General features: G+C 40.0%; 1 protein-coding gene across 9 annotated transcripts in view; it reads left to right on the top strand.

Annotated features, from left to right (window-relative positions):
* The window catches only part of AGBL1 (AGBL carboxypeptidase 1), a 489,727-nt gene that overhangs the window by 73,157 nt on the left and 390,826 nt on the right, over window positions 1–25,744 (top strand). For all 9 annotated transcript variants that reach the window (XR_006179785.1, XR_006179786.1, XR_006179787.1 and 6 more), the window contains 2 exons: window positions 1,387–1,531; window positions 4,949–5,102. Coding sequence is in view for 5 of the 9 variants with exons in the window: in XM_042875615.1 (XP_042731549.1) it covers window positions 1,387–1,531; window positions 4,949–5,102 (299 nt within the window). In the remaining 4 variants the exon portion in view is untranslated. The remainder of the gene's footprint in view (window positions 1–1,386; window positions 1,532–4,948; window positions 5,103–25,744) is intronic.

Here is a 25,744-nt window from a genome sequence, read left to right as displayed (position 1 = left end):
GCTGTGTGGGAAAAATATTGTTTGAAATGTACTTGTGGATGCAATTTGCTGTGAAGCTTCTCCCTAAAGTGAATGAATTGTTTCTTCATCTGTGCTGAAAGAAAACTTTCTTACTCAGTCTCAAGTCATCTCTTTATCAGAGTACATCTCTTGCAAGAGACTACATTGGGAATAGATTGAGAAGCTCTTTTCAAAATTTTGCAGTTTTAATGCAGGGATCTCTAAGGGCTTGAGCACATTAATAGGCCTCGATGGTCCTGACCAACCTCCTTTGTGTATTCCACCCAACACCCTTTGCCCGTGGATTGAGAAGCCCTAATTAAACTCTGTCCTGGCCACTTGGTCCTTGCCTGTCTATGCTGTAGAGAGGACTCATTACCACAAACTCATGAATCATGGTTGAACATGCCTGCCATCCCTGGGCATGCCCTGCTCAGGTACTGTGGGAGAGGACCCTGGCTGGTGAGGCTCATGACCTAGCTTCAATGTCAAGCCCAGTCCCGTGTCTCCTAGGGAGAAATTGACCCTCATGTTCCCTTACAGGGAGAGATTGAAAAGGACTTGAAAAGGGGAGTTCCAAAAGAGGATTTTTGGTTAGCTTTTAAATTGCAAATATACGTGAAGTCAAGTCTCTGTAGGCAGTCTCCATAAAAACCCATTTCCCTCCTCTTCCTACTCAGGAGGGAGCCATTGATGACATTTGAAAGGTTTTTATAAATGGCCTGTGTTTTTCCTGGATTATCCTTTGTCTTCCTGAATGTCTGGTTTCATATTCTAGTGAGTTATTTGTCTTTTTGAAGTCTTCAAGCTTTCACAGAATATTTTCATACGGAATTGTTCAGGCATGTCAATAAGAAGTTTTATCTTGAATCTTGGAAGCAATACAGCCATGTTAGCTGAATATGTTAGTTTAAATATCTAGACTGCACTATGTGAACTAGCATTAGTTGTTTTTTTACTTTCACCTTCACAAAATGAAATAACCTCTTACCTCCTATGAGAGTTCCCATCCTGGAGCAGCTGGGACTGGCTGTGTTCAGCACTGCTACATGCTGTTCTGTAATGTTCTTTTGCTTACCTGCCTGTGAGGACAGTGAATCCCAACAGAGCCCTGAAACTAGGTTTGCTCAGTGGTGCTTAAAATCATGATGTTTCTTACATTTTTATGTCTAGCAGGACCACAGTTTATCAGACCTTCCTACTTTTCATACAGCTGATAGATGCATTGTTATACTACAGAATGTTGTTTAGCACTGTTCTATTTTTTGCCCTTGTTACTGGGATTGGATTGATCATATTTGCATGCGGCCTTCCCAGGCTTTGCACAACAGTGGGTTGAGTCTGGAAGTGATAACTCTCTACTTCTCCCTTTTTCTCTTCCTTCAGAAACCACTACTGCTGCAGTGCAGCTCCAGGAGGAGGCTCAAGAGGAAAATGCTATTACACTCTCACCTTCAGCATCAAGTTCCCTCACGAAGATGATGTCTGCTATCTGGCCTACCATTACCCCTACACCTACTCTGCAATGATGGTAATGCTGATATGTCCATCTAGATAAGACAGCAGGCCTGACAGATTGGAGCTGCTTGAGGATGAGGAAATGTTGTGATAGCACAGAGGTCTGCTCCCACAAGGAGTTTTTTAATTATCATGATGCTCTCATTGTCTTACTTGAAGCTGCAGGCTTTGTTAGCATGTTGTGGGAAAAATGATTTTGTTATGCAATAAGCTGGAGTGCAAACATTACAGTTGTAAGACAGTGCAAACCAAAGACGTCTCCATTTGCTTGGAGATGTGGTATCCCCCTGATAGGAGGAGGAGGATTCTAAAGGTAATGACAAATCAGAAGTGAAGGCTGCTCACTGCTGCTTCTGATAGAAGACAGCAGCTCGGCTTTCAGCGCTACACCCAGAAGCAGAGTGATACCACAGTGCTGGGTTTCATTCAAATCCTCCTTGCCAGCTGTTTTATCTGTTCCAGTTGGAGTAGTAGGAGGTGTTTGTTTACTTTTTGGGGAAAGATTTATTTCCTATAGTCTTTTCTGGTCAAAAGTGGATGTTAAAGAAGTTTTCTGGTAAACACATCCAATATATTTTCTCAGATTAATGTGGGAGAACCAAAGATATCAATAGAAAGTAGAATAAAAGAAGGGAAATGAAGGGTTCTGGGATTTGCTTTGCTTCATTGCTGAGGGTAGAAAAGATATTACCGCAAATGAAGAGTGATCCTGTAGGTCAGTCTTTTACCCACCATTTCTGCTCTCTAGCAAAAATAAATAAATAAATAAATAAATATATATATTTATGTATTTATATGTGTGTATATATCTGTATATATATATATTTATATATTTTTATATATTTTTATGTATTTTTATATATAAAAATTTCTCCTGCTAGCCTTTTTAGTTCTGAAACCAAACCAGTGTGGTTTGTTTTGTTTTTTTTTTTTTTAAAAAAAAAAAAAAAAAGACTTATTCTAATTTTTACATGGATATTAATTTGCCATTATTAGATATGAAAGTATACACAGATTTTTGAGGGAGACAGAGTACAAAGTACTCTCTCACTTCGTAGCCTTGCAGCTCTGTATGCTGCCAGCATGGTTTAATTAGATTAATTCCCTCTTGAAAACCAGCCTCTTGTCAAGTGCTTTGCATCCCATTAGGGATGTTTAAAGAAACTGCTTTTCAGTATCCGGGAGAAAGCCACTCAGGCCTTCACGGTCCAAACTGTGCCTACCAGCACTCTCCTCATCAGGCTTATGGCTACCAACTATTCCTCCGCATCGGTGAGGAAAAGGCTCTGTCCCAGGAGTGGGTTTTGACCTTAAGGGCACATATATACTGCTGGGGAGAAGACAAATGTAATACTGAAGAAGTAAGCCACCATACTTTATTATGGAGATGCGATGCCTCATCATCATTTTACTGTTATTGATTTCTACCTTCCACCGGCAAAAGAAGCAGGAGAGTCTTGGAGAGTTTCTATGCTCTGGGAATCACTGAATATCTCACCTACTCCTGAATGAATAGAATAGAGATGAAAAAGAGATTATTCCTGGACTTGCAGGGCCAAGTCTTGAAGTATTTCACTACCTCTTCAAATAAAATGCTCATTGAAGTTGAAGGAAATTTTGCCTCTGGAAAAGTTCAAATGAACTCAGGCTCAGTTAGGACCATAAAAATTGGTAAATGAGAATTATGGATGGAAAAGATCAATAGATTATTCTGTCCAGCTATTTAGCCAAAGCAAAATTATTGCATCTAATAATTCTAAAAAGCTTATTTGCTTGGAATGGTTTAGAATATCCTGAGTGATGCAGTTTACACATTTCCATGTTACTTCAATTTCCACAGTGAATAAACTAAAATCAGGTCTGTGCACCAGCAGATTTTAGTTTAAAGCACTTGACCACTGCTGGAATACGTTGATTTTACATATCAGTAATAAATTAAAAGTGATTAGGAACCCAAGGGCTCAATTAAATATATGGTGCTTTGGGGAAGAAGATAAACCCGTTTTTGGAGTTAGTCATTTGGAAATGTTTTAAAATATCATATATATTTAATAGTTACAGGCATATTTACTATGCTGTGGAATCCTATTTGATCTGAGTGCACTCTGCAGTTCATTACTTTTTGTCCATTAGTAATTATATTTATTTTATGAACAGTAATTTATCTGTTTTTATATTATAGTGTTAATTGTTTAGATATCTGGCTGAAATCTCTGTGGCTATTGTACCCAATTAAGTTTCACTGGGATTAGAAACATAAGTAAATCATGATATTGAGTTATCTGTATCTATGTAAGCTCTTTAAATGGGTCTAATAATTGAATTTACTTTATAGAGCAGTATGTTAATTGTTTTACAGCATAGATGACTGTAAATTTCAGCTCTGTGTTTACATTCAAGTGGTCACTGAGAAAGCAGTTTGAAAGATGAAGTTTGAGGTTTTAGGAACATAAACGTCTTGTCCCTTAAACGCTGGCTAAGATTTAGCCCTGACTCATTAGCACAAACGCTTGGAATGTAAAGGTTGCTCTGTGTCCTCATGCACTGTAGTTAAGGTTCTGCTAGCATCATGCATACTGCAATATGTCTATTTCTACCTGTCTAGAGACAGCTAGTCAACTTGTATTCCACAGCAGTTAGCAGCACCCTGCAGTGGGGTTACTTGAAGTATCATTGCTACTTTCACTTACAGTATAAAGACAGAGAGCCACTGAGATCTGCACATCATCTGCTGTGTGGGTGGTGAAGGGCTGTGTGTCTGATGAGGCGATCAGAAATAGTTCCAAAAAGATCTTGTTTTTAGTTTGACTATTCGTTTTCTCAAATTTCTCAAGAAGCTGTTGTATGTTAAGAATTATTTAAAACTGGCAACCATGAAATCTGGTGGGAAAAAAATAAAACCTCTCATTTTTAAGTGCTTTCTTAGAAAGATACACTTGCTCGTGTTATCCATTAATGATGATACGAAATGTTTTCATGTAAACTTTTTGACTGCCTCTAATCTGGACTTGTTCTTGAGTCTCAACAATACATGCTTGACAGCTAAGCAGCCAGTTCTATGAATGCTAAAAAGGACAATTTTTCACACACACTACATGGTGCCTATACATAAAGAACATGTGATTTTCTTCTGGACTTCATGCATGCATAGAAATTCCTTTGCAGTGATAAAGGTACCTAGGAGCTGTGCTGGTAAAATGACATAGATAATAATATCATGTGCAGCCTTGGTGAATGAGGATGCATTCTGAATGGCTCATGGATATTGATGGCATGTACAAAGAGATGATATTAACTGGAAGGAGGGAGGAGCTGGTAAGTTAGCAAGAGATAAAATGAGTGCCAGTAATGACATACAGATAGTGGAATAAAATGAGATTTTATCGACAGTGGACTCATTGATGGATCTGCTTATTTTCTTCTTTCTCAGTCCCATCTTGATGTCCTGGAACAAAGCAGGAACCCCAAGAAGGTCTACTGGAGGCAACAAGCGCTTTGCCAGACACTAGGAGGAAATACATGCCCATTGCTCACAATCACTGCTATGCCAGAATCTAAAACAAGTGATGACTTGGAACAATTCTGTAAGTAGACAAATGAAGTATTGAAACAAAAAATATGCTAGTAACTTGATTTTTTTCTTGCCTTTCTTTGCCAAAAAAGTACGAGATCACTCCCAGGTATGTACAATAATTGAAACGGACTGTTCGAATTCCAGTATGCCCAGAAGCTCCATCTGGACATAGTATAGCTCCCTGCATTTTGCCCTAGTTCTGACTGAAGGTATGCTATCTACTGGTGATTATCATTTCTGCCATGCCAAGTCTAAAGATGATTATTTCTAACTGTGAAAGTAAAAAATTTAGACCTCCAATGGCTTTGACTAATGATGCTACTTTAGTTTGTGTAAACAAAAGCAAATGACAAGAAGATTCTGGTTAGCATCACATTGGATTAGCTTTGACTTTCAAGTTGAAATGTCAGACTACCCAGACTACCCTCATATAGGTTGAATTAAGAGAGCAACCTTTTTTTTTTCCCCTGAGTCTGAAATAAGGCACAAAGAGTTCTTTCGTCTGCTCTTACAGATAACTGTAACATAAGTGGAGAACTTCTAGATTTAGATCTACATTGCTTTAGGATCTTATGGCTTGATATGCAAATATTTAATGTTATCTCACTGAGATATTTGGCTAGCTGTTTCCAAAGAGATTCTGTAATATATTCTATGATGGAATTCTCCTTTCAGAAGTATGTGGTGATAATTGAGTTGAACATCTCATAATGTCCATGCCAAGTACATAAACTAAAAGGAACATCAAATGTTGGAGTTGGGGAAGTTATTGCTGTCTCTCCTGATTCGGGGTTAGAGTGACAGCTGTTATGCTGACATTAACATAATCATCCTGAGCTCAGATCTCATTATAATAATCACAGAATCACAGAGTTGCAGGGGTTGGAAGGCATCTCTAGAGATCAAGTCCAACCCCACTGCTAAAGCAGGTTCTCTACAATAGATCTGACAGGTAGATGTCCAGATGAGTCTTGAACACCTCCATAGAGGAGACTGACTCAGCAATCTCTTTCAGCAACCTGTACCAGTGCATTTACTCCAGAATTAGCAAGTTTCTGAGCATAAACGTACTTTTTGAGGTTGAAATTTTAAAGCAAACTTTAAAAAATTGCCAACCAGAGCCTACATGGGAGTTCATCAGGTGCTTGCCTGCAGACAGCCTTAATGGTGGCAACTGGAGGCAGTGTCAGAGAGAAAATTATATTGCTGGCTTAGCTATTATTAGCATTGTTTACATTACAATATCACATACAGTACATGATAATGGAGTTTGGCTGTGTCAGGCATGAACAGCACCTGCCATGAAGAGAGAATTCCTGCCCCTAAGAACTTTTGTTCTGTGATAGATGATAATACAGAACAGAAAACCAGTGGGTGGGAGTTGTGGTGGGGGAAACTGGTTATGGAAAATGTTTGGCACTCAGCAGGTGGTCACCTGTTTAGATGTTAGATATGTACAACAATTTTCAAACCTCTTGGCACATGGTCTTAGTAGGGCAACTGAAATTGGAATTGCAGATTGGAATCACCCAGATGAGATATGCAGTGAACAAGGTTTTCCGCCCCAATTAATATATGTTTCCAGCAAGGGTACAAAATGAAAAGTGAGCTAATGGTTTGATTGAACAAAGCAAGAACTTGATGTGGGTCAGTCACATGATAAGTGAGTGTGCTAAACATTGGATTAAGCACGTTTGCTTTGAAAGGACTTTCTGCAGAGGCTTGCTTTTCAATTTCGAAATATCCATCTGTTGTCCCAGACAAAAAGTGCCGATCTTGCTGACTGACCCAACAGCATGCTGCAGTCTGCAGGCATGCAGACACAGTGATCAGGACAAAGAAGAAGAAAATCATAGACTTATACCAATGGAAGTCAAGCAGGAGTAGTTAGGGATGTTTTTACCTTTGGTTCCTGTCACAAGAAGGAACTGTAATTGCATATGGTGATCATGTGCTAAACTGTGTCATCTACAGTCCTTAGAGATAGCAGTGAACTGAAACCTTGTGCCAGATGTGCTACAGCACAGAATAGATGACCTCTGTGTATGCAGAGCTTACAGCTGTATTTGAGACAACTGAGAAGCACAGATACTCAGAAATGAGGATCATGAGGAAATGAAAACAGTGCTGACCAGAGCAATCATAACCCAAGAGGCGTGCTGCTTTTAGGGAGTATCATGAAGTAAAAGTGACAGTATTAGAAGGCATTGCCTTTTTCTGAAGCACTCTGTCCTCTGAGAATGCATCTTGCAGCACTGAAGTCGAGTCTGACAGGCTTTCAAAGGTCATTAACCTGTCTGTGGCAAGGTTTTTTCCACACCTCCCAGTGTGCTGTATGCTTGGGCTACGCATTAAGCACAGATTTGCTGAAAGATTCATCAATCTGTGAACATTTCAAACAGGTATTTATTTCAAATGCTTTGGGTTGTTGTAATATCTGGGTTCAAATCTTAGTTATGTGTCTCAAATCCTCTTCATTTTCAAGATATAAATATCTCTTGTTTTGTGATCTTACAGGAATCCATTTGAAACTCTTAGTTCTGACCAAAATCCTGCGGTATGGTGTGCCAATAAATTCTTCTACTGAAGCTTTGCTAAGCAGTAATATTGACTTCTTAAATCTATCCATGAAACAATTGAACTCAATCAAGCCAGAATACGTACAAAACCCAACTGCCTGAGCTCAAAGAGAAATTGGCTAGGGGAGAGACAGTGTCAAGGCAAGGCAACAGATTTTCCTCATGTTTTCTCATGTCAAGACTATAAATGTAACCATCAATACTCTTAGGTGATGAAAATATTTGTTGTTTTATCAAGTGGAAGAAGAGCAAGCACACCATGTGTTTTAAGCTGTGAGGATGCCTCCAGGCAAATGTGAATAACCACGTATATGCTTATTTTGTTTGAGCTTGGATAATTATGGCTTTTGGAGACGCATTTAGTCTAATTTGTGCTGCTGCTTTCTGTGGCTGTGATCAACAGTTGCTTCTTAGTTTCCTCATCTTGTGTGAAGTGGGGTGGCTGGTGGAGGGGTCTGTTTGTCAATATTTTGCAGGCTAAAAACATAACTCAGAAGCAGTAACTATGAGAGAGCCAAGGAGGGGAGACTTTCCCAGTAGTAACTCCCATTCTTTTGAAGAGTATCCGCGCGTATACATTTCAGCTTTAGAGTGATTCTGTAGCACTCGTGGACTTGCACATAGGTATTGAATAAAAATTAATGGCCCTTTTTCTTTCCTACTTCTTCTATAGTCTGTCTAATTCGTAGTTCTCAGGAGCTATAGCCATTTTACTTTTCTATCACATTTATTATTTCTGCTTTGTACATGTGTTAATCTGTACCTGGAGATATTCTTTTCAATAGTACCAGTGGCTCAGGTAAAATACAAAACTCTTAGGGCTCCAGCTGTTGCACATGATTGTACTTTGATTGAAATGCTCCTGCAGTGCAGATGCACGAGGAGTGGGAAACATCACTGATGAAGAGACATTGGGTGAAGAGTGCTGGGAGGAGAGCATGATACTCCCAGTAGGAGTGCAGTGGGAAGGAATTATTGCAGTACTGGGGAAGCCGATACAGTGGGAGCAGCGCAGGGACGATGAAGGCATGGCATCTTCCATGTCAGCTGTGCTTTGTTTTCCTCACTCAGCTCTTTCAGTTTGGTCTTGTCAGGCTTTTGATTAATGTGGTCCTTGGATGGTTAAATTTGTCTGAGTTAAATTTATTAATGTGCACCTTGTTAATAGGAAGCACAAGGCATGCACGCTTGCAGGAACTGCACATTCACTGCATACTAAAGGGAAGAAAAATGGGCTGCTGTTTTTCTTCATTATGCCTAGTTTATGTGAGGCTTGATGTTCACTTAGGCTCCTTTCTCCTTCCTCTCTTTCTGTCTTGTGTTTATGTGATAGCGGTGTACTGAATTATTTTTATTAAATTCTCAATTCTGGAACTGAAATGAGGAAAGAAAGAAATGAGCCAGGAACTCCTTGCATCCCTGCTTTTTGTGTTTCTGTCACTCAGCAGCTCAGTTGTGAACGACACAATATTTGCTCAAACTTCATCAAATTCTGTTGATCTGAGAGGGCTGGAAGTGAAACTGAGGAAAGACGATGGTGTGTGCTGAGCTTTACAGCTCCACAGATGTGTACAAAAAAAAACCTGGGAGGCTCTACTTTGTTGTCTTGGTAGAATTTGCCCTTCCTGCAGTCCTGTGAAGACCAAGCATCGAGCAAGAAAGGGTGTCTTTGCTTCTCAGTCCAAGTAGTATCTCACATAGACTTGTGATGAAGATAAAGCTCTTATTTTCTCGATCTGACCATATGTAGTAAACACCAATGATGAGACGAAGGGACTGTGTTTCTTTCCTGTCATCTATCTTTTCTACGTCCCTCTTTCCCTCCTTATTCTTTCTCATAGAGTCACACCATCTCCATGATGAGAGGGACTTTGCAAGAGGCATCAGTTTTCAACATCACATTTGAGATGTTCTTTAATCAGTGCAGAAGCAGTGAGAATGACAAAAGCAAATTTGGGTGCTTAGTGAATTTAATAGGAGCTTGCAGAGGGCTGTTGCATATATCCCAATGAAGGCAGTGTTAACATTGTGTGTGTGCACTTAGTTTCCAAACTCTTAATTCACAGTGTTACGCATTCAAATATGCAATATGTGACTGCATTCTACTAAGCCTCTCTGACACTGCAATTAACCTCTGCTTATTAGTATAATCTCTATCATTCCTGGTTGTTGACTTGCGTGCTCCAGTTTTTAACAGATACAGACAATTGCAAATTTGCAGATAGTGCCTAATCTCATCAATATTTCCTCTTTATGTTATTATATATATTTCTTCTGGTAGGTGCCATTTTTTAGTAATGAGATGTGCATGACCCTAGAATGTAATAAAATAGTACTCATTGCTAAGACTAACTTCTAATGGTACAAAAATCTGTCACATCTAGTTGTTCTTTCATGTCAAAAGCTGAGTTTATCAGTTTGGTAGGAAGAATATATATATATATATATATATATATATATATAAAAAATAAAAATATATATGTATGTGTGTATGTATATATATATATATATACACATATATATTTTCTAGGAAGATTAAATGAACTCGATCTGTAATCTCCAGGAAATGATGGACATGGTAATGCACAGTGATCCTCTTTTAGACAAGAACTGAACTTTAATGAAAGATTTTCTTTAGCTGATCTGTACCTGTAGCATTGTGCTGCTGAGGCATGAAAATGTTTAAAACATGAAGACTTAACTTCCTGCCTACAAGATGCCCATAGGGATGATGGAATGACTCTTTGTCTCTTTCTGTTCACTCACGTGGAAAGTGATGTTTAATTATGATGGGAAGAGAACTAATAACTCGAAGCATTCACTATAAATATAAAAATAAATCAGAAATAAAGTGTGTACAGCAGCAGTTTCTCCAGTCTATCATCCTGAGTTTCTGAACCAAAATAAATGACTGGGAAGGCAAAGGTGGAAACTGGTTCTTTGGGTGCACTGCTGCTAGCAGGAGCCAATAAGGCTGTGAAGGATAGCTGACTGGACCATGCAGGCTGTAGGTTACTGCTGTAAATGGCAGAGCAACTGGGCAGATAACTCTTCAAAGGAGAGGTGTAAGTAACACATCTAACCAGTCATACATGGGTAATGATAAAATTCTATTCCAGTAAAGAAAGTACAGTGCATCAGTATGTTCCTGTTGTTAAGAGTGACTGAATTGAAAACACTGAGTACGAAAGGAGTGTTCAGAGAAAGACTGTTTACTCTGTACTACTGTTTTGAGTTTACTATATAAGCATTCCTCAGGTGTTTCCTTGGCTGCACACTGAGGTGGAGTGGGCTACCTGTCCAGTTAGAGATGGAAAAGAGAGGGCATTTCTGAAGTAGAGTTGATGAACTGGAATGGCGCCTACGACAAGAAGATAACTGAAACACAGACAAAGGAATTCACTAAGGATTAGAGATTTCTGTTATTCTACAGTTATACAGCTGCCTGCCACTGGCTGATGACCATCAGCATTACTGCATTCTCATCTCAAAGACAGGACTGATATTACCACGGGGGTCAGTCCTGCATCCACTGAGAATACATGGACACTGTTACTTCTGCAGAGTGGAACGGGGCAGTCATCATTTATGGTATCACAAATGAAGTAACTGGAAAGCACTCTTCATGGCTGGTTGTACTGTGGTGACTCCTGTTAATAGTACTGGTTATGTGCTGTATTTCCCCCAGCCCACATACCTGATGAGTGCCCCTACAGCAGTTTCTACAGCTTTACAAAAATGAATGCTGGGGCTTAAAGTTAAACCTGAATGTCTTAGATAATTAGCAGTAGTGGAAAGAAAAATTAAGCAAAATATGGCACTGGCAAATGGACTTACATCTGTAACAGCTGTCACTTGGAAATGAGGAAAGAAAGAAATGAGCCAGGAACTCCTTGCATCCCTGCTTTTTGTGTTTCTGTCATTCAGCAGCTCAGTTGTGAACGACACAATATTTGCTCAAACTTCATCAAATTCTGTTGATCTGAGAGGGCTGGAAGTGAAACTGAGGAAAGACGATGGTGTGTGCTGAGCTTTACAGCTCCACAGATGTGTACAAAAAAAAACCTGGGAGGCTCTACTTTGTTGTCTTGGTAGAATTTGCCCTTCCTGCAGTCCTGTGAAGACCAAGCATCGAGCAAGAAAGGGTGTTAATAATTAAGCAAAATATGGCACTGGCAAATGGATTTACATCTGTAACAGCTGTCACTTGGAGTTAACTCTTTAGTCATTGCTTGTCCTCTATATGTAAAGCTGCAGAGGCCATTATGGAAATTATTATAGAGAGACAATGACATCTCCTCAAGTTAAATGTAATTTTTTTGGGAGTTAAAATGCATTTTCTGCCTGAACGTGTTTCTAATGATGGAAAGAGTGATATTTTTGGAATAAGGAAGGGAAGGATGCTTGAGCCCTTTGGATTTCTGATGCTCCTAGAACTGGAATGAGGGGTTAAGTGAGACTAATGAGGTGTACTTAACTTGGTCTCAGAATGCAGAATGAAAAAGACACTGTTGTTGGGGGAAACATTCTAACATTTCTCAATTTGCTTAAATTAGTTTGATGGTTGCTTTGCAGCTTTCATCTTAGAAAGAAGTGAGCCTCTTTGCTTTTAAATGCAATTTACAACAAAGAACAACTCCTCAGCAAAGAACAGCAGAGAATTGCAAAGGCCACTTGTGCAGGATACTGGGAAATAATGATCATGTGGAAAATGTACACAGTTTAATTAAGCACATTGATTACATCAATATGATTCAAACAGTTTAGTGCTCCAATCAGCGTAATCTCATTAAATGTAATTCAGGTCTCAATAATTGATTAATAATGCATTATAGTTTATGAATTATTGACTCGGAGTTGTTATAACTATGCCTGCTCCCCGTGTGGCAACTGGCGTTGCATATTAATTATGAAAGGTTCATGCTCTCTTCCCTTGAATAACTTTTTCAAGGCTGGAGATGACATATCTCCTAATGAAACAAGGATCAAATTGGATCAATGCCTTATTGGAGTTAGCCCACCCAAAAGGAAAATGCACTCTTTCAAGGAAGCTGTCATCTAACAGTATTGAAATAGGGAGGTAGAATGACCTGCTTTGATTAGTAATGATCTTTCCAGCAGCCAGAAGAACTGCCGTAGCAATTGAGCTGGAGTGCTAACCTAGGATTGTGCTGGTTGCACACAGTTCACAGCAGCAAGCACATCTGTCGTTCTCTTACTGTTGTCTCACGCTGTATCTCTTCCAACACAGACACATATACCCACCCCCATAGCCATTGCTGCTGAACCCTTAAGTTTCACCCGTATGCCAACTGTTCCTAGAGCAATACAGTTCTCCCTATTTCTGTCTGGGTGTCGAGTGGTTTCTGTGAAAAGGATGGAAGCTTTTGTAATGGCATTTATACATCACGAGACTCATACAAGAAGACACACCATTACTACCATTGATGAAAGTCTTGAGAAGAAACCAAGAACTTAAGAAAACATCCTCTCCTCAAATGGAAGCCCCTGGTCAGATGGTGTTTCCATGAATTTAAACAGAAGATGTTTCAGATTGTCCTTCTGCCCACCTAAGTTCTGAACGTGATCCAAATTGCATCTTATTCAGAGTCCTCCAGCACTGTACTTCCTTAATATTTACAGAATCTGTGCTGCCTTTTCTTTTTCTCCCTTCTTTTTTTGTATCTGTCCCTTACATGTGATTGTATTTAAAAATGAACAGATTTCAGTGCGTATAGAAATTGAATGAGATGATGATTATAGCAAACTGAGGAGAAGAAAACACAAACAGTTTTTGCTTGATATGTCTGCAACAGTGAATTTATATACTCTGTTCAGCTGAAGACTTGTTCCTAATTTGCAGAGGTGCTGGTTTGTCTCTTGCTTCGTATACAAAACACTTTGTTTTGGGTGACAGCAAGTCAACTGTTGTGAAAATTGTGATCTGTTTGAATGCAGTGGAGAAGAACAGCTGAATAGAATTGTCATGTAATCTGCAGTGCTAAACAGAGAGCTGAGGAGATGAACTTTTTCTGCTCAAATAGGCAGTTTGTCAAGCATCTGAAGCCAAAGGGAAGATCTCCAGACGTCTAATGCTCACAATGCGTGCCCTACATTTCTCCAGATCATCTTTCAATTTGAAACACGTTTTCTCTCTTATGTTTTGAAATCACAACAGGGTGGCAGCCCCTGTGTCCCAAGCAGTGCTCCATTTCCAGACAAATTCCTGCAAAACCTCTTTGGGTATTTAGTCTGCTGCCATAAAGGTGGAAGCTAGCTGAGTTGAACAGGGAATATCTGAGATATAATGGGGCTGCCTTGCCATCTTCTTTGTGGATTTTTTTTTCTGTGCAAATTTCTGCCTTTTCTTCAACATTTGCTATGTTGCCTTTGAGGCAGTCAGTCTTCTCTTTTTTCCAAGAGATTCATAAACTTTCCATATCCTTATCATGCCCTTTCCAGAGAGGAAATATTTTTTGATTATCAGAAGCATTTTCTGGAATGTATTAGCTGTGTCTTTTTGGTTAGTATGGACTTGGGCTAGAATAATGCTTAGCATTGGCTATACTCCTTTTTTTTCAGTATATCAGAGCCTTTTCTGAAACATTAATGAAGTAAACATCCTAAAAGTCTACATCAGTATGCAACTTGTTGTCATTATTTTTTGAAACGATTGTTAAATGGCTCAGAGGTGCCTTCTCACACTGCACGGTGCTATCTTTGTTTTTGTTACAAAATTATGGATGAAACTGGACAAGGTTTGGGGGAATTCATGTGGATTTCATGTATTTCAAAAACAATATAGAGACAGCTGCTTGGAACACACCTGTGTCATAAAACCCTGTGCTCTTTGCAAGCTTCTGTAGGAGCAATAAGCTGTCCAAATTCTCACCTTCGCAGAAGGGGGAAAAATAATTCATCTTCTCTCCCTTAAGGGGAAAGGCTTCGGGCAAAACCCACAGATGTTGTGCTTCCAATTGTCAGCCTGTGTGTCTGGTAGAAGTTTTGAAATACGACCCAGCAGAGCCCCTGGACAGCTTTTACTCCCTGAAATGGCGAATGAACATTGAACTTCTACCAGGCTTCTGTTATCCACTTCGAATCATGGCATGGAGAAAAAAAAATACCTGAACGTATTTCATGGAGCTGCACATCTCCGCTGCCTGGCCGTAAATTCCAGTCACACACAGTGCTGTGGGGCATACACTAAAAGGTCAACGTGCTACTGGATAAACTAGCCAGGGAGGCATTTGAATTGAGTTACATCTTGTCTCAGTGTGACAGAGAGAGGTTCCGTGAGGGAGGGCATAATTTTAGGGTCAGGTTGACTGCAGAGAATATTGTTATAAGCAATATGCTTGCAAAAAGGGTGAAGAGTTGAGGCTTGTGACTGGAGGTATCAGCAGAGGTCAGGAAGGGGTTTCTTCCAGCTGGTCACAATGTTGCCCAGTTAGTCACATGACTAATCACAGGTGATTGCACTAATTAAGGCCTGCAGCACGTACTGCAGAGTGCAGGGGGTTGGCCTGGAATTTGCTGGGTTTGCTCCCACACACCTGTGACAAATCAGTTGCTTTTAGGCTTTAGATTCCAGCTGGAGGTCGTGAATTGCATCAATTTGTCCTTGAGAAGTCAGAAGGAAGTCCTGTTGGCTGCTGGGCTGGAGAATTGCTGTAAGGTAAGAGGCTGCAGTTTTGTAGTAGTAGATGTGCTCTTTTCCTTCTGATCTGCTGTCTGTAAGGCAATTAAGAAGTATTTTTTGAAGAAAAGGAGATGAGCTGCTGGGCTGTCACAGTGACCAATTGTTTTCCTTTGTTTGGTTGTACCTCCTCATTGCTAACTACTAGGCAAACTGTGCTCAGGGAGCAAGAGGCAGGAGAGCTGGCAGGTTGCCTTGTGAAACAGAATAATACGTGGCTAGAAAGCTCACCAACTGCATCATGCATATTAGTTGTCAGAGCCAAACAAGTGTACTTGCTATCATAAAGAACAGCTTTTGTCTCCAGTTATATGTTTTTTTCTTCTCTGGACCAGATGCTGATCTTAATCCAGATTCACACTGCTTTCTGATGCCTTTTGGTCACATAAACTGGTCTTTGGCCTTTGCTCTGAGTGCAAAAAGCGGGCTTTACTGCTACTCTTCTAGTGAACCATTGCTTTTGGTTTGGGAACTCGGGGATAGTTTAGAAGATGATCAGGTCTTGTACAAACTGCTATCTCGTGGTCCTGTGGATCTTGCATATTCTGCTCTGTAACAGTGGGCTTCTGCTGTGCAAAGGGGAAAGTGTTATCAATACACTAAGCAAATAAACCATTGGGATAATGGTGTAGGGAGCACTTCCTAATGAAGGTTGACTAAACTGGTCACGAATTATAAGTTGTTGATGTTGCTTGGGTTGCATGGAGCAGCTTTACTGCCTGTTTGGCAGAGCTGCAGGTGGACTCTTCAGCTGCTCTGCCCACTTTCGTGCAGGCAGCTCTACATTCATGTGAAACACAGCAAGTGGTATTTCTCTCAGCTAATCCTAATATTAACATATCTGGGAACCCCAGTGGGTGAGGAGGCATTTTTGCAATATGTGGCATGCATTTGGTTTTCCCCTGGTTTTGTATTTGTAATATCAAACACCTGCTGTTAGTAATTCCCACCTGTCAGTTGATTTTTCTGGGATATTCTCTGCAGATTTCTATCAGATCTGTTTAAGCGAGTTTCTTTTCTCTAATTCTAGAATAGGATCATTGCTATGTGAGCGATACAGCCAATCTTATCCCAGAAATAAGAACAGCAATATACTGAAACTAGTAGTTTGCAGACACCACGATGCTGATGCTTCTTGTTGCTTATGATTCCAGAAACAAGAATTTGCAATTAATGGGCTGCAATTATATATAAAATGAAATAAGACTGAAAATACCCTATAATGATTTTTAAAATGCTGTGCTGTTAATGAGAGGATTTGTCCATGTCTACATCAAAGAGAGACTTGTTAGCTCTCTGAGCTTGCCCACCTGTTTCTAATGCAGAAATAGAAATTGCCAATAAACAAGTGGAGACAGCTGCTATGTTCAGACTGTAAATGTGCTGATAAGATCAACTAGTTGACAAGTGACATGGCAGATACTGTAAAGAGCACCAGTTTTTGCAGAGAGCTAAACTTGGACTTCTGTATCTCTTCCGAATGCTTTTTATGTGGCTGATGGATGTCAGTTTCTAGGTGACAAAACTACAGTCACTGGGACTTTTACTTTCATTTTAGGCCACTTTTGTTTCTCTGTGATTTCTTCTACTTCATTTTGTTATTTTGCAGAATTAGGGAACAGAAGGAAAAAATACAACTTAGTGTGTCTCTCCTCTTTTCCTCATCTATCCTAAAAGAGTGGAGGGGAGAAAGCCAACAACAACAAAAAAAAGAAGAAATGCACCCAGGAAAGTGTTGGATTTTGAAGTCACCAGCTATCCATTGTATCTGTGATCAGGCCTCCCAAGTACTTGCTTTGCTGGTCTTGTCAGGACTGTTTTCCTTAAGGCGTCTGAGAGATGTTCCATGCCTTTTCTCCCCACTCTACCTTACATTTATGTTAACTTTGCATAATCGAATCAGGTCCCAGAACCAGCAAGACTTGTTCTAGATTTTGACTGTTTCCCAAAGAAGCCGTTTTCTCTGTATCATTTATCAGAAAATGGTATCTATCAAATCATCAGTGCGTTTAGAATTTAATTTGCTCTCTCAATTGCAATTGTTGTGCTACTTAGTTGTGGGGAAAAAGATGCAATCTCCGTGCCACTTTGTCATTTTTTTTACAGGCTTTTTCTTTTCTTTCTTCATTGAATTTGTTTACGAAACTGGTGTGAAGGTTTGCTCGCTCAGCTTTGGTGCTGTTTTTGTCTCTTGGAAATAGGCTGTGCTTTGTGTTCAAATGCTTGTTGAGTAAATGTGAGTGATAGAATCAGGATGGGTTGGAGGTATGTGGTGACTCACAGCTAGCTAAAGTATCCTTGGTGACTCAGGAAGTACATGAAAATGCATTACAAAGTTTTCTTTTGATTTTCTTTCTTTTTTTTTTTTTTTTTCTTTCTGAATTTCTAGACTTTTCTTTTTCTCCTTGAGTGAAGGCCTACTGCAACAGCCCACTTCCTCTCCTCATTCTTCCCTTGATCTGGATTTATTGATTTCATGTTACTTTTTACTTTCTACAAACATTACTTTTCTCCCATAGTCTGATTGCAAGACTCAGTAGCAGTGGATGCAGAAGAATTGTGGCACTCTGTGAAGGTTTGCATGTGCTAATTTTAGGTGGAGCAGATGGGTTTTGGTGTGGAACTGACAGTCATGCTGTAGCATTGTGGTATAGGACAGTTAACACAACTGAGGGAGAACCACATATATGATATTTAGGTGCCAGATTCAATTCATTTTAATGGCTAATGGAAATAATACCAAGTTAAAAAGTAGAGGGGCTGCTTTGAAGTTGTTGTTCATGGTTGAAATTCATTCCTTAAAGGAATGTGGATAGTACAGAATAGTTCATGACTAGGGTTTTGGAAGCTGATGTTAAGCTTGAACTCAGTGACTGATGTGTATGCTATTCTTTGGCAACTTATTCAGTTGTTCTTCAAATCCCTGCTTTACTAACTTGGAATATGCCTGAAACGTGTAATTATCAGTTTGTGAAGTGTTTCAGGAGATGAGTGAGATGGAGTTTATTATTGTTAGCATCAGTCTGACAGATTTCCCAGAGGGCCTTTTGGTACCATGGCAATCGCCTAACAGAAGACTGTAACTAGTGATTGAAGTGAAAATGAAGGGGAAAAAAAAAAGGGCTTATGGATGGGATGCAGAAAGTCCTTAAATACACTGTTGGTCAGGCTGCACCTTCAGGAAATAAAAATGCAGAGAGACTTTTATTGTAAAAGTGAGGCTGTAGGGATAATGCAGCAGAAACTATCAGTGCCTTGATTTGTTTCCTTTGTGCTTGCTGCACTGGAGTCATTTCTGAAAAAATGTCTTTATTTTTAAAGCGTTCCCTGCCCTTGTAGCTTGGTTTAAAAGGTGCAGCCAAGGTCATCCCTTCCCCTTCCTGACCAGCAGGAGACGGGGTAGACTGTAACAAGATTAGTGTCTCAGCTGCTCTGTCATTTTGTAACGTTGCAGGTCACCCCAATGGAGCCAGGGAATTTGTATTGCAGCAGAGTAGGAGTGCATTCTGTAGAGCAGGCGTTGAAGGCCGTTGTTGAAACGCAGTCCTGTAAATCCTGGCCTCTGGCAGCCCAAGCTGTTTAGTTATGTTTTATGAATCAGGTCATATCGTGTCTGTCACAGCTTCCAGATGCCAAGCTCCTTCTGTGACAGCTTTGTCAAGTGTTTTGAAAGGGCAAAAAAACAGCTCAAGGGTCACCGTGGAGTGTAATGCAACGTGCAGGAATTGTTTTTCACACAGAGTGACTGGCCAGGGGCAAAAGAAGAAGCATGAGAAACGTGAAGGATGTGGGGATCTCGGTGGCTGTGGTGCCCCCTATCCATCTTCCCCCTGTGTTTAGCACTTGCAAACTGTGAATGAGCAATCAATGTAGTGACATAGTCTGTAGTAACATAGGTGGTGGGCCTGCAAGCTATGCAGAATGCAGATAGACTTGAAACAGCATCCCTGCTCTTAAGTGGTGACTTGCTGCTTAATTTCCTTTACATCTTCCCCTTGCAATCAGAACGCTCTGGGCCCACCTTCAAGCTTGTCAAGTGTCTTTCCTACCAGTTGGGATATTACTTGCAATGCAGATACTGTGACCTTATTTGTTAGCTTGTCAGGATGCAACTTGAAATTGGGCTCAGCTCAGATACAGTAATTGCTGTTTGCACGCTGGATGATGCTGGTGAGATGCTCCCCATGAGGCCATCTGCTAACCTGTCTCAAATGTAATTTAATAGAAGTCAGATAAAATAAATCAAATTAAAGCATGCAGCTAATGCATGCAAGCTCTGAAATGAATTTGGATTACAAGTAGGCAGTAAGACTAAGGAGTTGGTTGCTTCATCCATGAAGAAAGCATGCTAAGACAAAATAAAAATAATTGAAGGAGACCCTTTGATTTTGGGGTTGATGGGATGTTAGACGACAGGGGAAGCTTATTGATATAAGAAGGTGTTTGTTATTAGTGTATTCCTGTAGTTAGAAAACGTGAATTGGAAGTCTTTGCAAACAATGTGTTTGCAAAGAAGCTTTGTTAGATGTAGCAGGAAGATAAATAATCTTTGCAATGCTTGCTGTTAGCTTGTCATGACTATGATTTACAGGGATTTTCTTTTATTTAAATAAGTGTTTCCTTTAAAAGCATTCTGATAGTTTACAGAGCTGAAGATGAAGTGGCAGTGAATGCTCTGAAATAGAACTGTTTCATTGCAAGTGCTTCATTTCAGGTAAGGATTTGTTCAGACTGTAAAGAATGGCTGAGCTGCAGTGGAAGGATTCCTTGGTAACATAAATTGGAAAAACTCTGCTAGGGAAATGTTGGGTTGAATATGCAAGGAGGCACCAGAATTGGAGAAACATGTCAGGCAGTATCAGCTTCACAAACCTATAGCGTAGTCTGCGTAGTTTGTAGTAGACATCAGAAATTCAAGCTGATCAGCAGCCATCGTTCATGCTGTTAAATTATTTGACAAAAAGAGCCTTCTGGAGATCACATTTGAAGTAGAATATCACTTAAGAAGATATGAATCAAATAACAAATTGATCTCTTGTGTGAAAACTCCCACTTTAATGGTACGTAGCATGGTATTAAGGAAAAGCAAGTGGATACTGGACATTGTGTTCACTTGTATTAGTTTTCCTTCTGGAACTGGTAAGACTATTTCACAGCCTGACTCCTTTATTCAGGAATACCTTTATTCTAAGCTTTGTAGCAACTTCTGGGGGGAAAAAAAAATCTTTTTTTTCCCTTTGCCCAACCTTCCTACCATCTTACACCTAAGAAGAAACAATTTTCCTCTGACTAGTAGTCTTTCTAGCTTGACATTCCAGTCTGTGTAGGGATTGATGTAGAAAGTCATGATTCATCAGAAATCACTTTGCTAGCATCTGAATGGAAGAACTTCTTCCTGATCTTATGGTGACTGCACAGTGTCTTGGCATACACACATCAGTTAAAGTTTCCTCATGCTAACTATGTTACTGCAGTGGCAAATCTTGCTCTACCTATCTTTCTGTCAGGTATGCTGAAGTTCTGGTTATGCTGTGAAAATTGAAATAGGATTTCAATTGCCTGATCGTCTTTAGGATATGCCAGTATTGCTTGGTTCTGAACTTGCTTGCGGGCTTCACGGTTCGTCTGTGTTCTCTTCCTTGAAAAACTGATGTTCTGTTCATTACCTAAACAGCTACTGAGAGCTTTTGATTTGAGAGTTTGAACACAAACTGTTAAAAAAAATGCAGTATTTAAAGGTGGCTCTTTGGCCAGGAGAATACAGATTAGGACCAGTCACTGACATTAAACTGATATGTGTTCTCCTAAATACTTTTTTTGGTGTGTGTGTGTGTGAATGATGAAGTTACATTAATCATGTTTCAGATGCAACTATTAGCTCATCCCACTTAATTCTTTATCAAGACAATGTTATATATATCCAGAAGTAGACTTGTCAAGGCTGAAAGATACGTGAATCTGCACCACTGGAGGGTGGACAGCAGTAGGACAGTCTGCCTAAAGATATTTCTGCACCGCTGTAGTGTTAAACCCTCCCAGTTCACCACCCCAGCCAAACCCTTTTTGTATGTATACTGCACATATCCCACATCCTAGAAGATGAAAAATGGCCCAGCTATGACATGACACAAGATCTTTGGGCTGTTACTAGTTGTGCTCTCAGGGTGATCTCCCTGAAGGACCTTCTATGTTATTCCCCTACTTTCATTCTCTTACTCAGCTCTATGAGTTCATCCAAGCTCTTGCTATTGAGATAAGATTAATTGTTAAGAATTGGAAGACAGTTCTTGCTTATCAGCCTCTTTACGTGAAAAGTGAGAATTCCTTTTGGGATATTCTAAAATATGTGATGGACTTGGACAGGAGTGATTCCACAGATGAGATACCTTATTGAGAACCTGTTGACACAGTGTTATAAGGTGTATTTTCTAGGCTTTTTCTTTCTTTTTTCTCTTTTCCTATGAGGATTTTCAGGTGCAACAAGACACACAGGTTAATACTCTCCTAGCTTGCTAACTGCAGGAGAAATGCAAGATAATATTTTAAGAAACATTCCCTGCCAGAATATTTCTAGAGCAGTGGCGTGATAAATATCAAATCAAGTGAAGACCAAGAATTTAATTTTTCCCATCAGAGCCAATCTACGATGCTTTTTATCTTGACAAAAATTGATATTTTATCCCTTTGATAATGGGAGGCTCTGATTGCAGTTCCTTTTAATATATTTTATTTCTTAGAAGTCATTCCCCAAGGAAGACCTCAAGACAGAGGCAGAGATGGATCTGTACCTCTTAAAGACACAGCCCATGTTTAAGAATGAGCGCTGCTTTATGCTTCTGGTGGTATTAGGTGGGCTTTAAATCTTCTCTTTACTACAGAATGTGTCTCACGTAGAGCAGAAGAGCTTGAAGGACTACACAACACAACTTGTTTCCCTGTTAAATTTGGATGATAGTCCCAGTGGTGACAGAAATGCTGGCAAGTGCTCTGTTTTCCACACCCATCATAGGGCCAACAGATATCATTGCAGGTCCCACACTGATCTTAGCTTCCTGTGGTAACAAAAACATTGGGCAAAACATTGAAGCATTCACATACCTTTCCTCTCCTGCCCAGATTCCCACAAGGAGCTTTTCCAGAAAAAAATGAGGGCTTTGGAGGTGGATCCATAGGAACGAGTAAGAAAACAAATGCCTTTCGGGTTCTCTCTGTCCTCAGCTACTGCAAGGTTGTTATGTACAGAATGGCTTCTAGTGCTCTGGGCAATGGATATTTAATGCTAACTTCTACTTCTCCACAGGGGAAGCTCTTCAGTATAATTCACTGATATTCAACTCCTGCAAACGTCCCGTTAACCCTGGCTTCACCATAGTTTAGTACTCAAACAACTACTTTTGGTGCTGTGCCTGTTCTCAGAGTGATGGCAACGAAGGGCGGGGGGATATTGCACGGGGTGAAGGCTGTCTCTCATAAGGAGAAGAAATGGGTTGAGGTTGTAGTCAGTGTGAGAGACATTTACTCCTGGAGTGTGCCCTGGGGACATCCCATTGTGAGTGATCTCTGCTGCAGACTGTCCATCTGCTGCCCTTGATTTCTACAGAGAAGCTATTAATGACATCCACGGAGCTGGGGATGTGGCCCATGGGCAGCTTATGGCTCAGAATTCAAAGCTCTGATGCTCTGCCCTGTGGATGCAAAGTCAGCTTGATCGCTTTGGGGATCAGATACGCAGAGGTTTCTCTAGCTGGGAATGTCACCAGAAAATGCAGAATTGTTGTTCTCACAATATTGAAATATGCCCTGCAAATGAGATAGATGGGCTATGAGCAAGTACTGTATGTGTAGGATAAAATGCAAGAGTAAAGGGTGAAAATATTGCTGTTTTGAAGCTGAAACCTTATTAAAGTCCTGTCTGTCCGATTTGGGCGAATTCTTTCTAAAGTATCATGTGTCACCAAAATCCCATTAAACTGTCACATAAATTATCAGAGTTTCCTTTTCCCATCAGCATGGATTACCCAGGGAGATATTTTTATGACAATGGAAGCTTTCTCAGCCTGCTCCTCCTGCCTGATTTCATTTCAGATGAAATCCTTCTCTCAGAAAATAGCCAGTGGATTTCTTTTCTCTGCCTGTGCAGCACTTATCCTGCAGGTCTCTGCTGCACTTATGTCCTGCCTATACCTTCTTTTACGTATGGGGCAGTTTAGGGCAATGGTTCCACTGCTTTGCTCATGCTGAATGAGCATAGTGTTGTAGTCTGTTTTATGGATCTCTTCTCCAGTGTCTTCTGCATCTGCTGACTGCATTTTCTCTCAGTGTTGTCATCCTATGAAAAACCCAGAAAGTGAAAGCCATAAATGCACCTAACTTGAAAATATTTCTTTGCTACTTGGCATGTCTCGAAGAACATGAACTTGGCATGTTCTGTTTCTGCAAGGCGATCTACGTTTTTCCCACGCTGGCTGAAAAATATATGCACTGATGGTTAGTAGCAGAAAATACATGCTAGTAGAAAATACTTGAGTACCTGCTGCTGTAGAAAAAAATTAAGGTTGTAATGCATGTGTTATGGAAGCAGGAGATGATAGAGCCTTGCCTGCTTGTGACAGATAATCTAGAGCTCTCTGCATTGGCTCTCTAGATGGAAGGACTCTTAGAGCTGGTTACAATTTTTGCTTCTTGCTGTTTTCAAAGGGCAGGCTAGGGTATGCACAGGAGCTGGAAACCTGTAGACTTAAGGATAATAGAGGGGCTTTGGGAGATAATTATTAGTAAAGGAAATCCCAGTAGTAGTATTATTCCTAGTAGTTGTGCTACTCCGTTCTTACAGTAGTAAGGCTGTTAGCAACAGAGCATCCAATCAAAAAGTTTCCATAACTATTTTTGATTTGTATTTGGAAGAAGCCCAGATGTCAAAATATCATGGTGAAGTATTTCTGAGTAGTCACTAGTTAATGCCTAATGCTTAACATGCATTTTGAGTGGCTGACATGAGGCAGTAAAGCAGTCACCTTGCACTGGAAAGATCAGAAGAGGTGGTTGAGGTTCGGTGTGAGTTTGAATAGCGATTGCAGCCAATGTCAGGACACAAGAGTTGGTTTCAGAGGCATGGAGGGCGTTCTTGGACCTGATTTCTAAATGTATAGCTAGGATGACCTATGGGATAATAGACCTAGCACTGATGCTATTTTGAGCTCTGTGGTGGGGTGTGTTGATACAGAACTGCCATAAATGAGGATTTAAAGGAAGATAGTGTAAATATGGAGGCACACGTGTGAATGCAGTCAAGTTGATGCAGATTGGTTTAGCAAATAGACAATAACACTTTTTTTTTTAATGCGACCTAGTCCTAGTGGACAATGAGAGCAACGGATTTGCTTTTTTTTATAGCACCCTTTTGCAATGTAAAGTTTATTTGTTTCTTCTCTCTTCATCTTTCTTTTTCTAGTTGAAAATCCATTTTCTCTAATTTTCTTCAAAGTTGTCACTTCCAAATATTTTATCATTCTTTAATGGCTTTTTTTTTCAGTTTCCATTTTTGAACTTTGGTGGCCAGCAGTCGACACAGTATCTCAGCAAATTGTTTTTGTTCACTGAGTTGAGCAAAGTGGGAATAAAAAAACAACAGCATTCCTTGTGTTACCTGGGACACTGCCTGTTAGTGTGTCCCAGAAGGAGAGCTGTCATTTTTGGAACTTCTTTGCATCATCAACTCATCTGATATAATCCCCCAATTCTTTTTGGCAGTACTCCTTGCTAACCAGCTGTCCTCCATCTTAATTTTATTCCCTTGGAATCTGTCTCAATAGTCTGTCTCTGGATATTGCTGCCAGGCTAGACTGAGAATGTGCAGCATACAATCACGGATGGGAATGTTCTTACCCTACAATAAATGCAAGGCAGTTTGTTTGTGATGAGTGCTTGTGAAGCTAATAGGGTAGCTGCACTTAATTTTGAAGCTCAGTAGTATCTAGATAGCTCAGAGGATTGTTAGAGTGTAGGATATGCCAATGAATGTTGAGTTGGCATATCTGGCTCAAAATGCAGTGGTTGAAGTTTCTGCTAGACTAATGCAGATGCACCTGCTTTAGATGGAGATTTTAGTTAAAAACTTAAACGATTTTCAAAAGGTTATAGTAGGCTTTCCACAGGTACAAGAATTGAAAACAAGACTTGTTTCCCTATCCTTTGCTAGAGGTAAGCTTTTGTATGAACACAAATTAGTTCATGTGGGTCTCCTTTCGTTACATCATATAGGAGGTCAATCAAATGATAGTAGAATTTCCATCTACCTTCAGAATTTGGGATTTTGGAATCTGCCCCAAAATGGATTATAGATCCTGGCATACTGATTTCCTGGAGTTAAGGGGG

This window comes from Lagopus leucura, unplaced genomic scaffold (assembly GCF_019238085.1).
Source record: "Lagopus leucura isolate 7727_CA_CO unplaced genomic scaffold, USGS_WTPT01 Super-Scaffold_100015, whole genome shotgun sequence".
NCBI classification, from domain to species: Eukaryota; Metazoa; Chordata; class Aves; order Galliformes; family Phasianidae; genus Lagopus; species Lagopus leucura.
The sequence above is the reverse complement of the archived record's forward strand: the minus strand, read 5'-3'. Positions and strand labels throughout refer to the sequence as shown.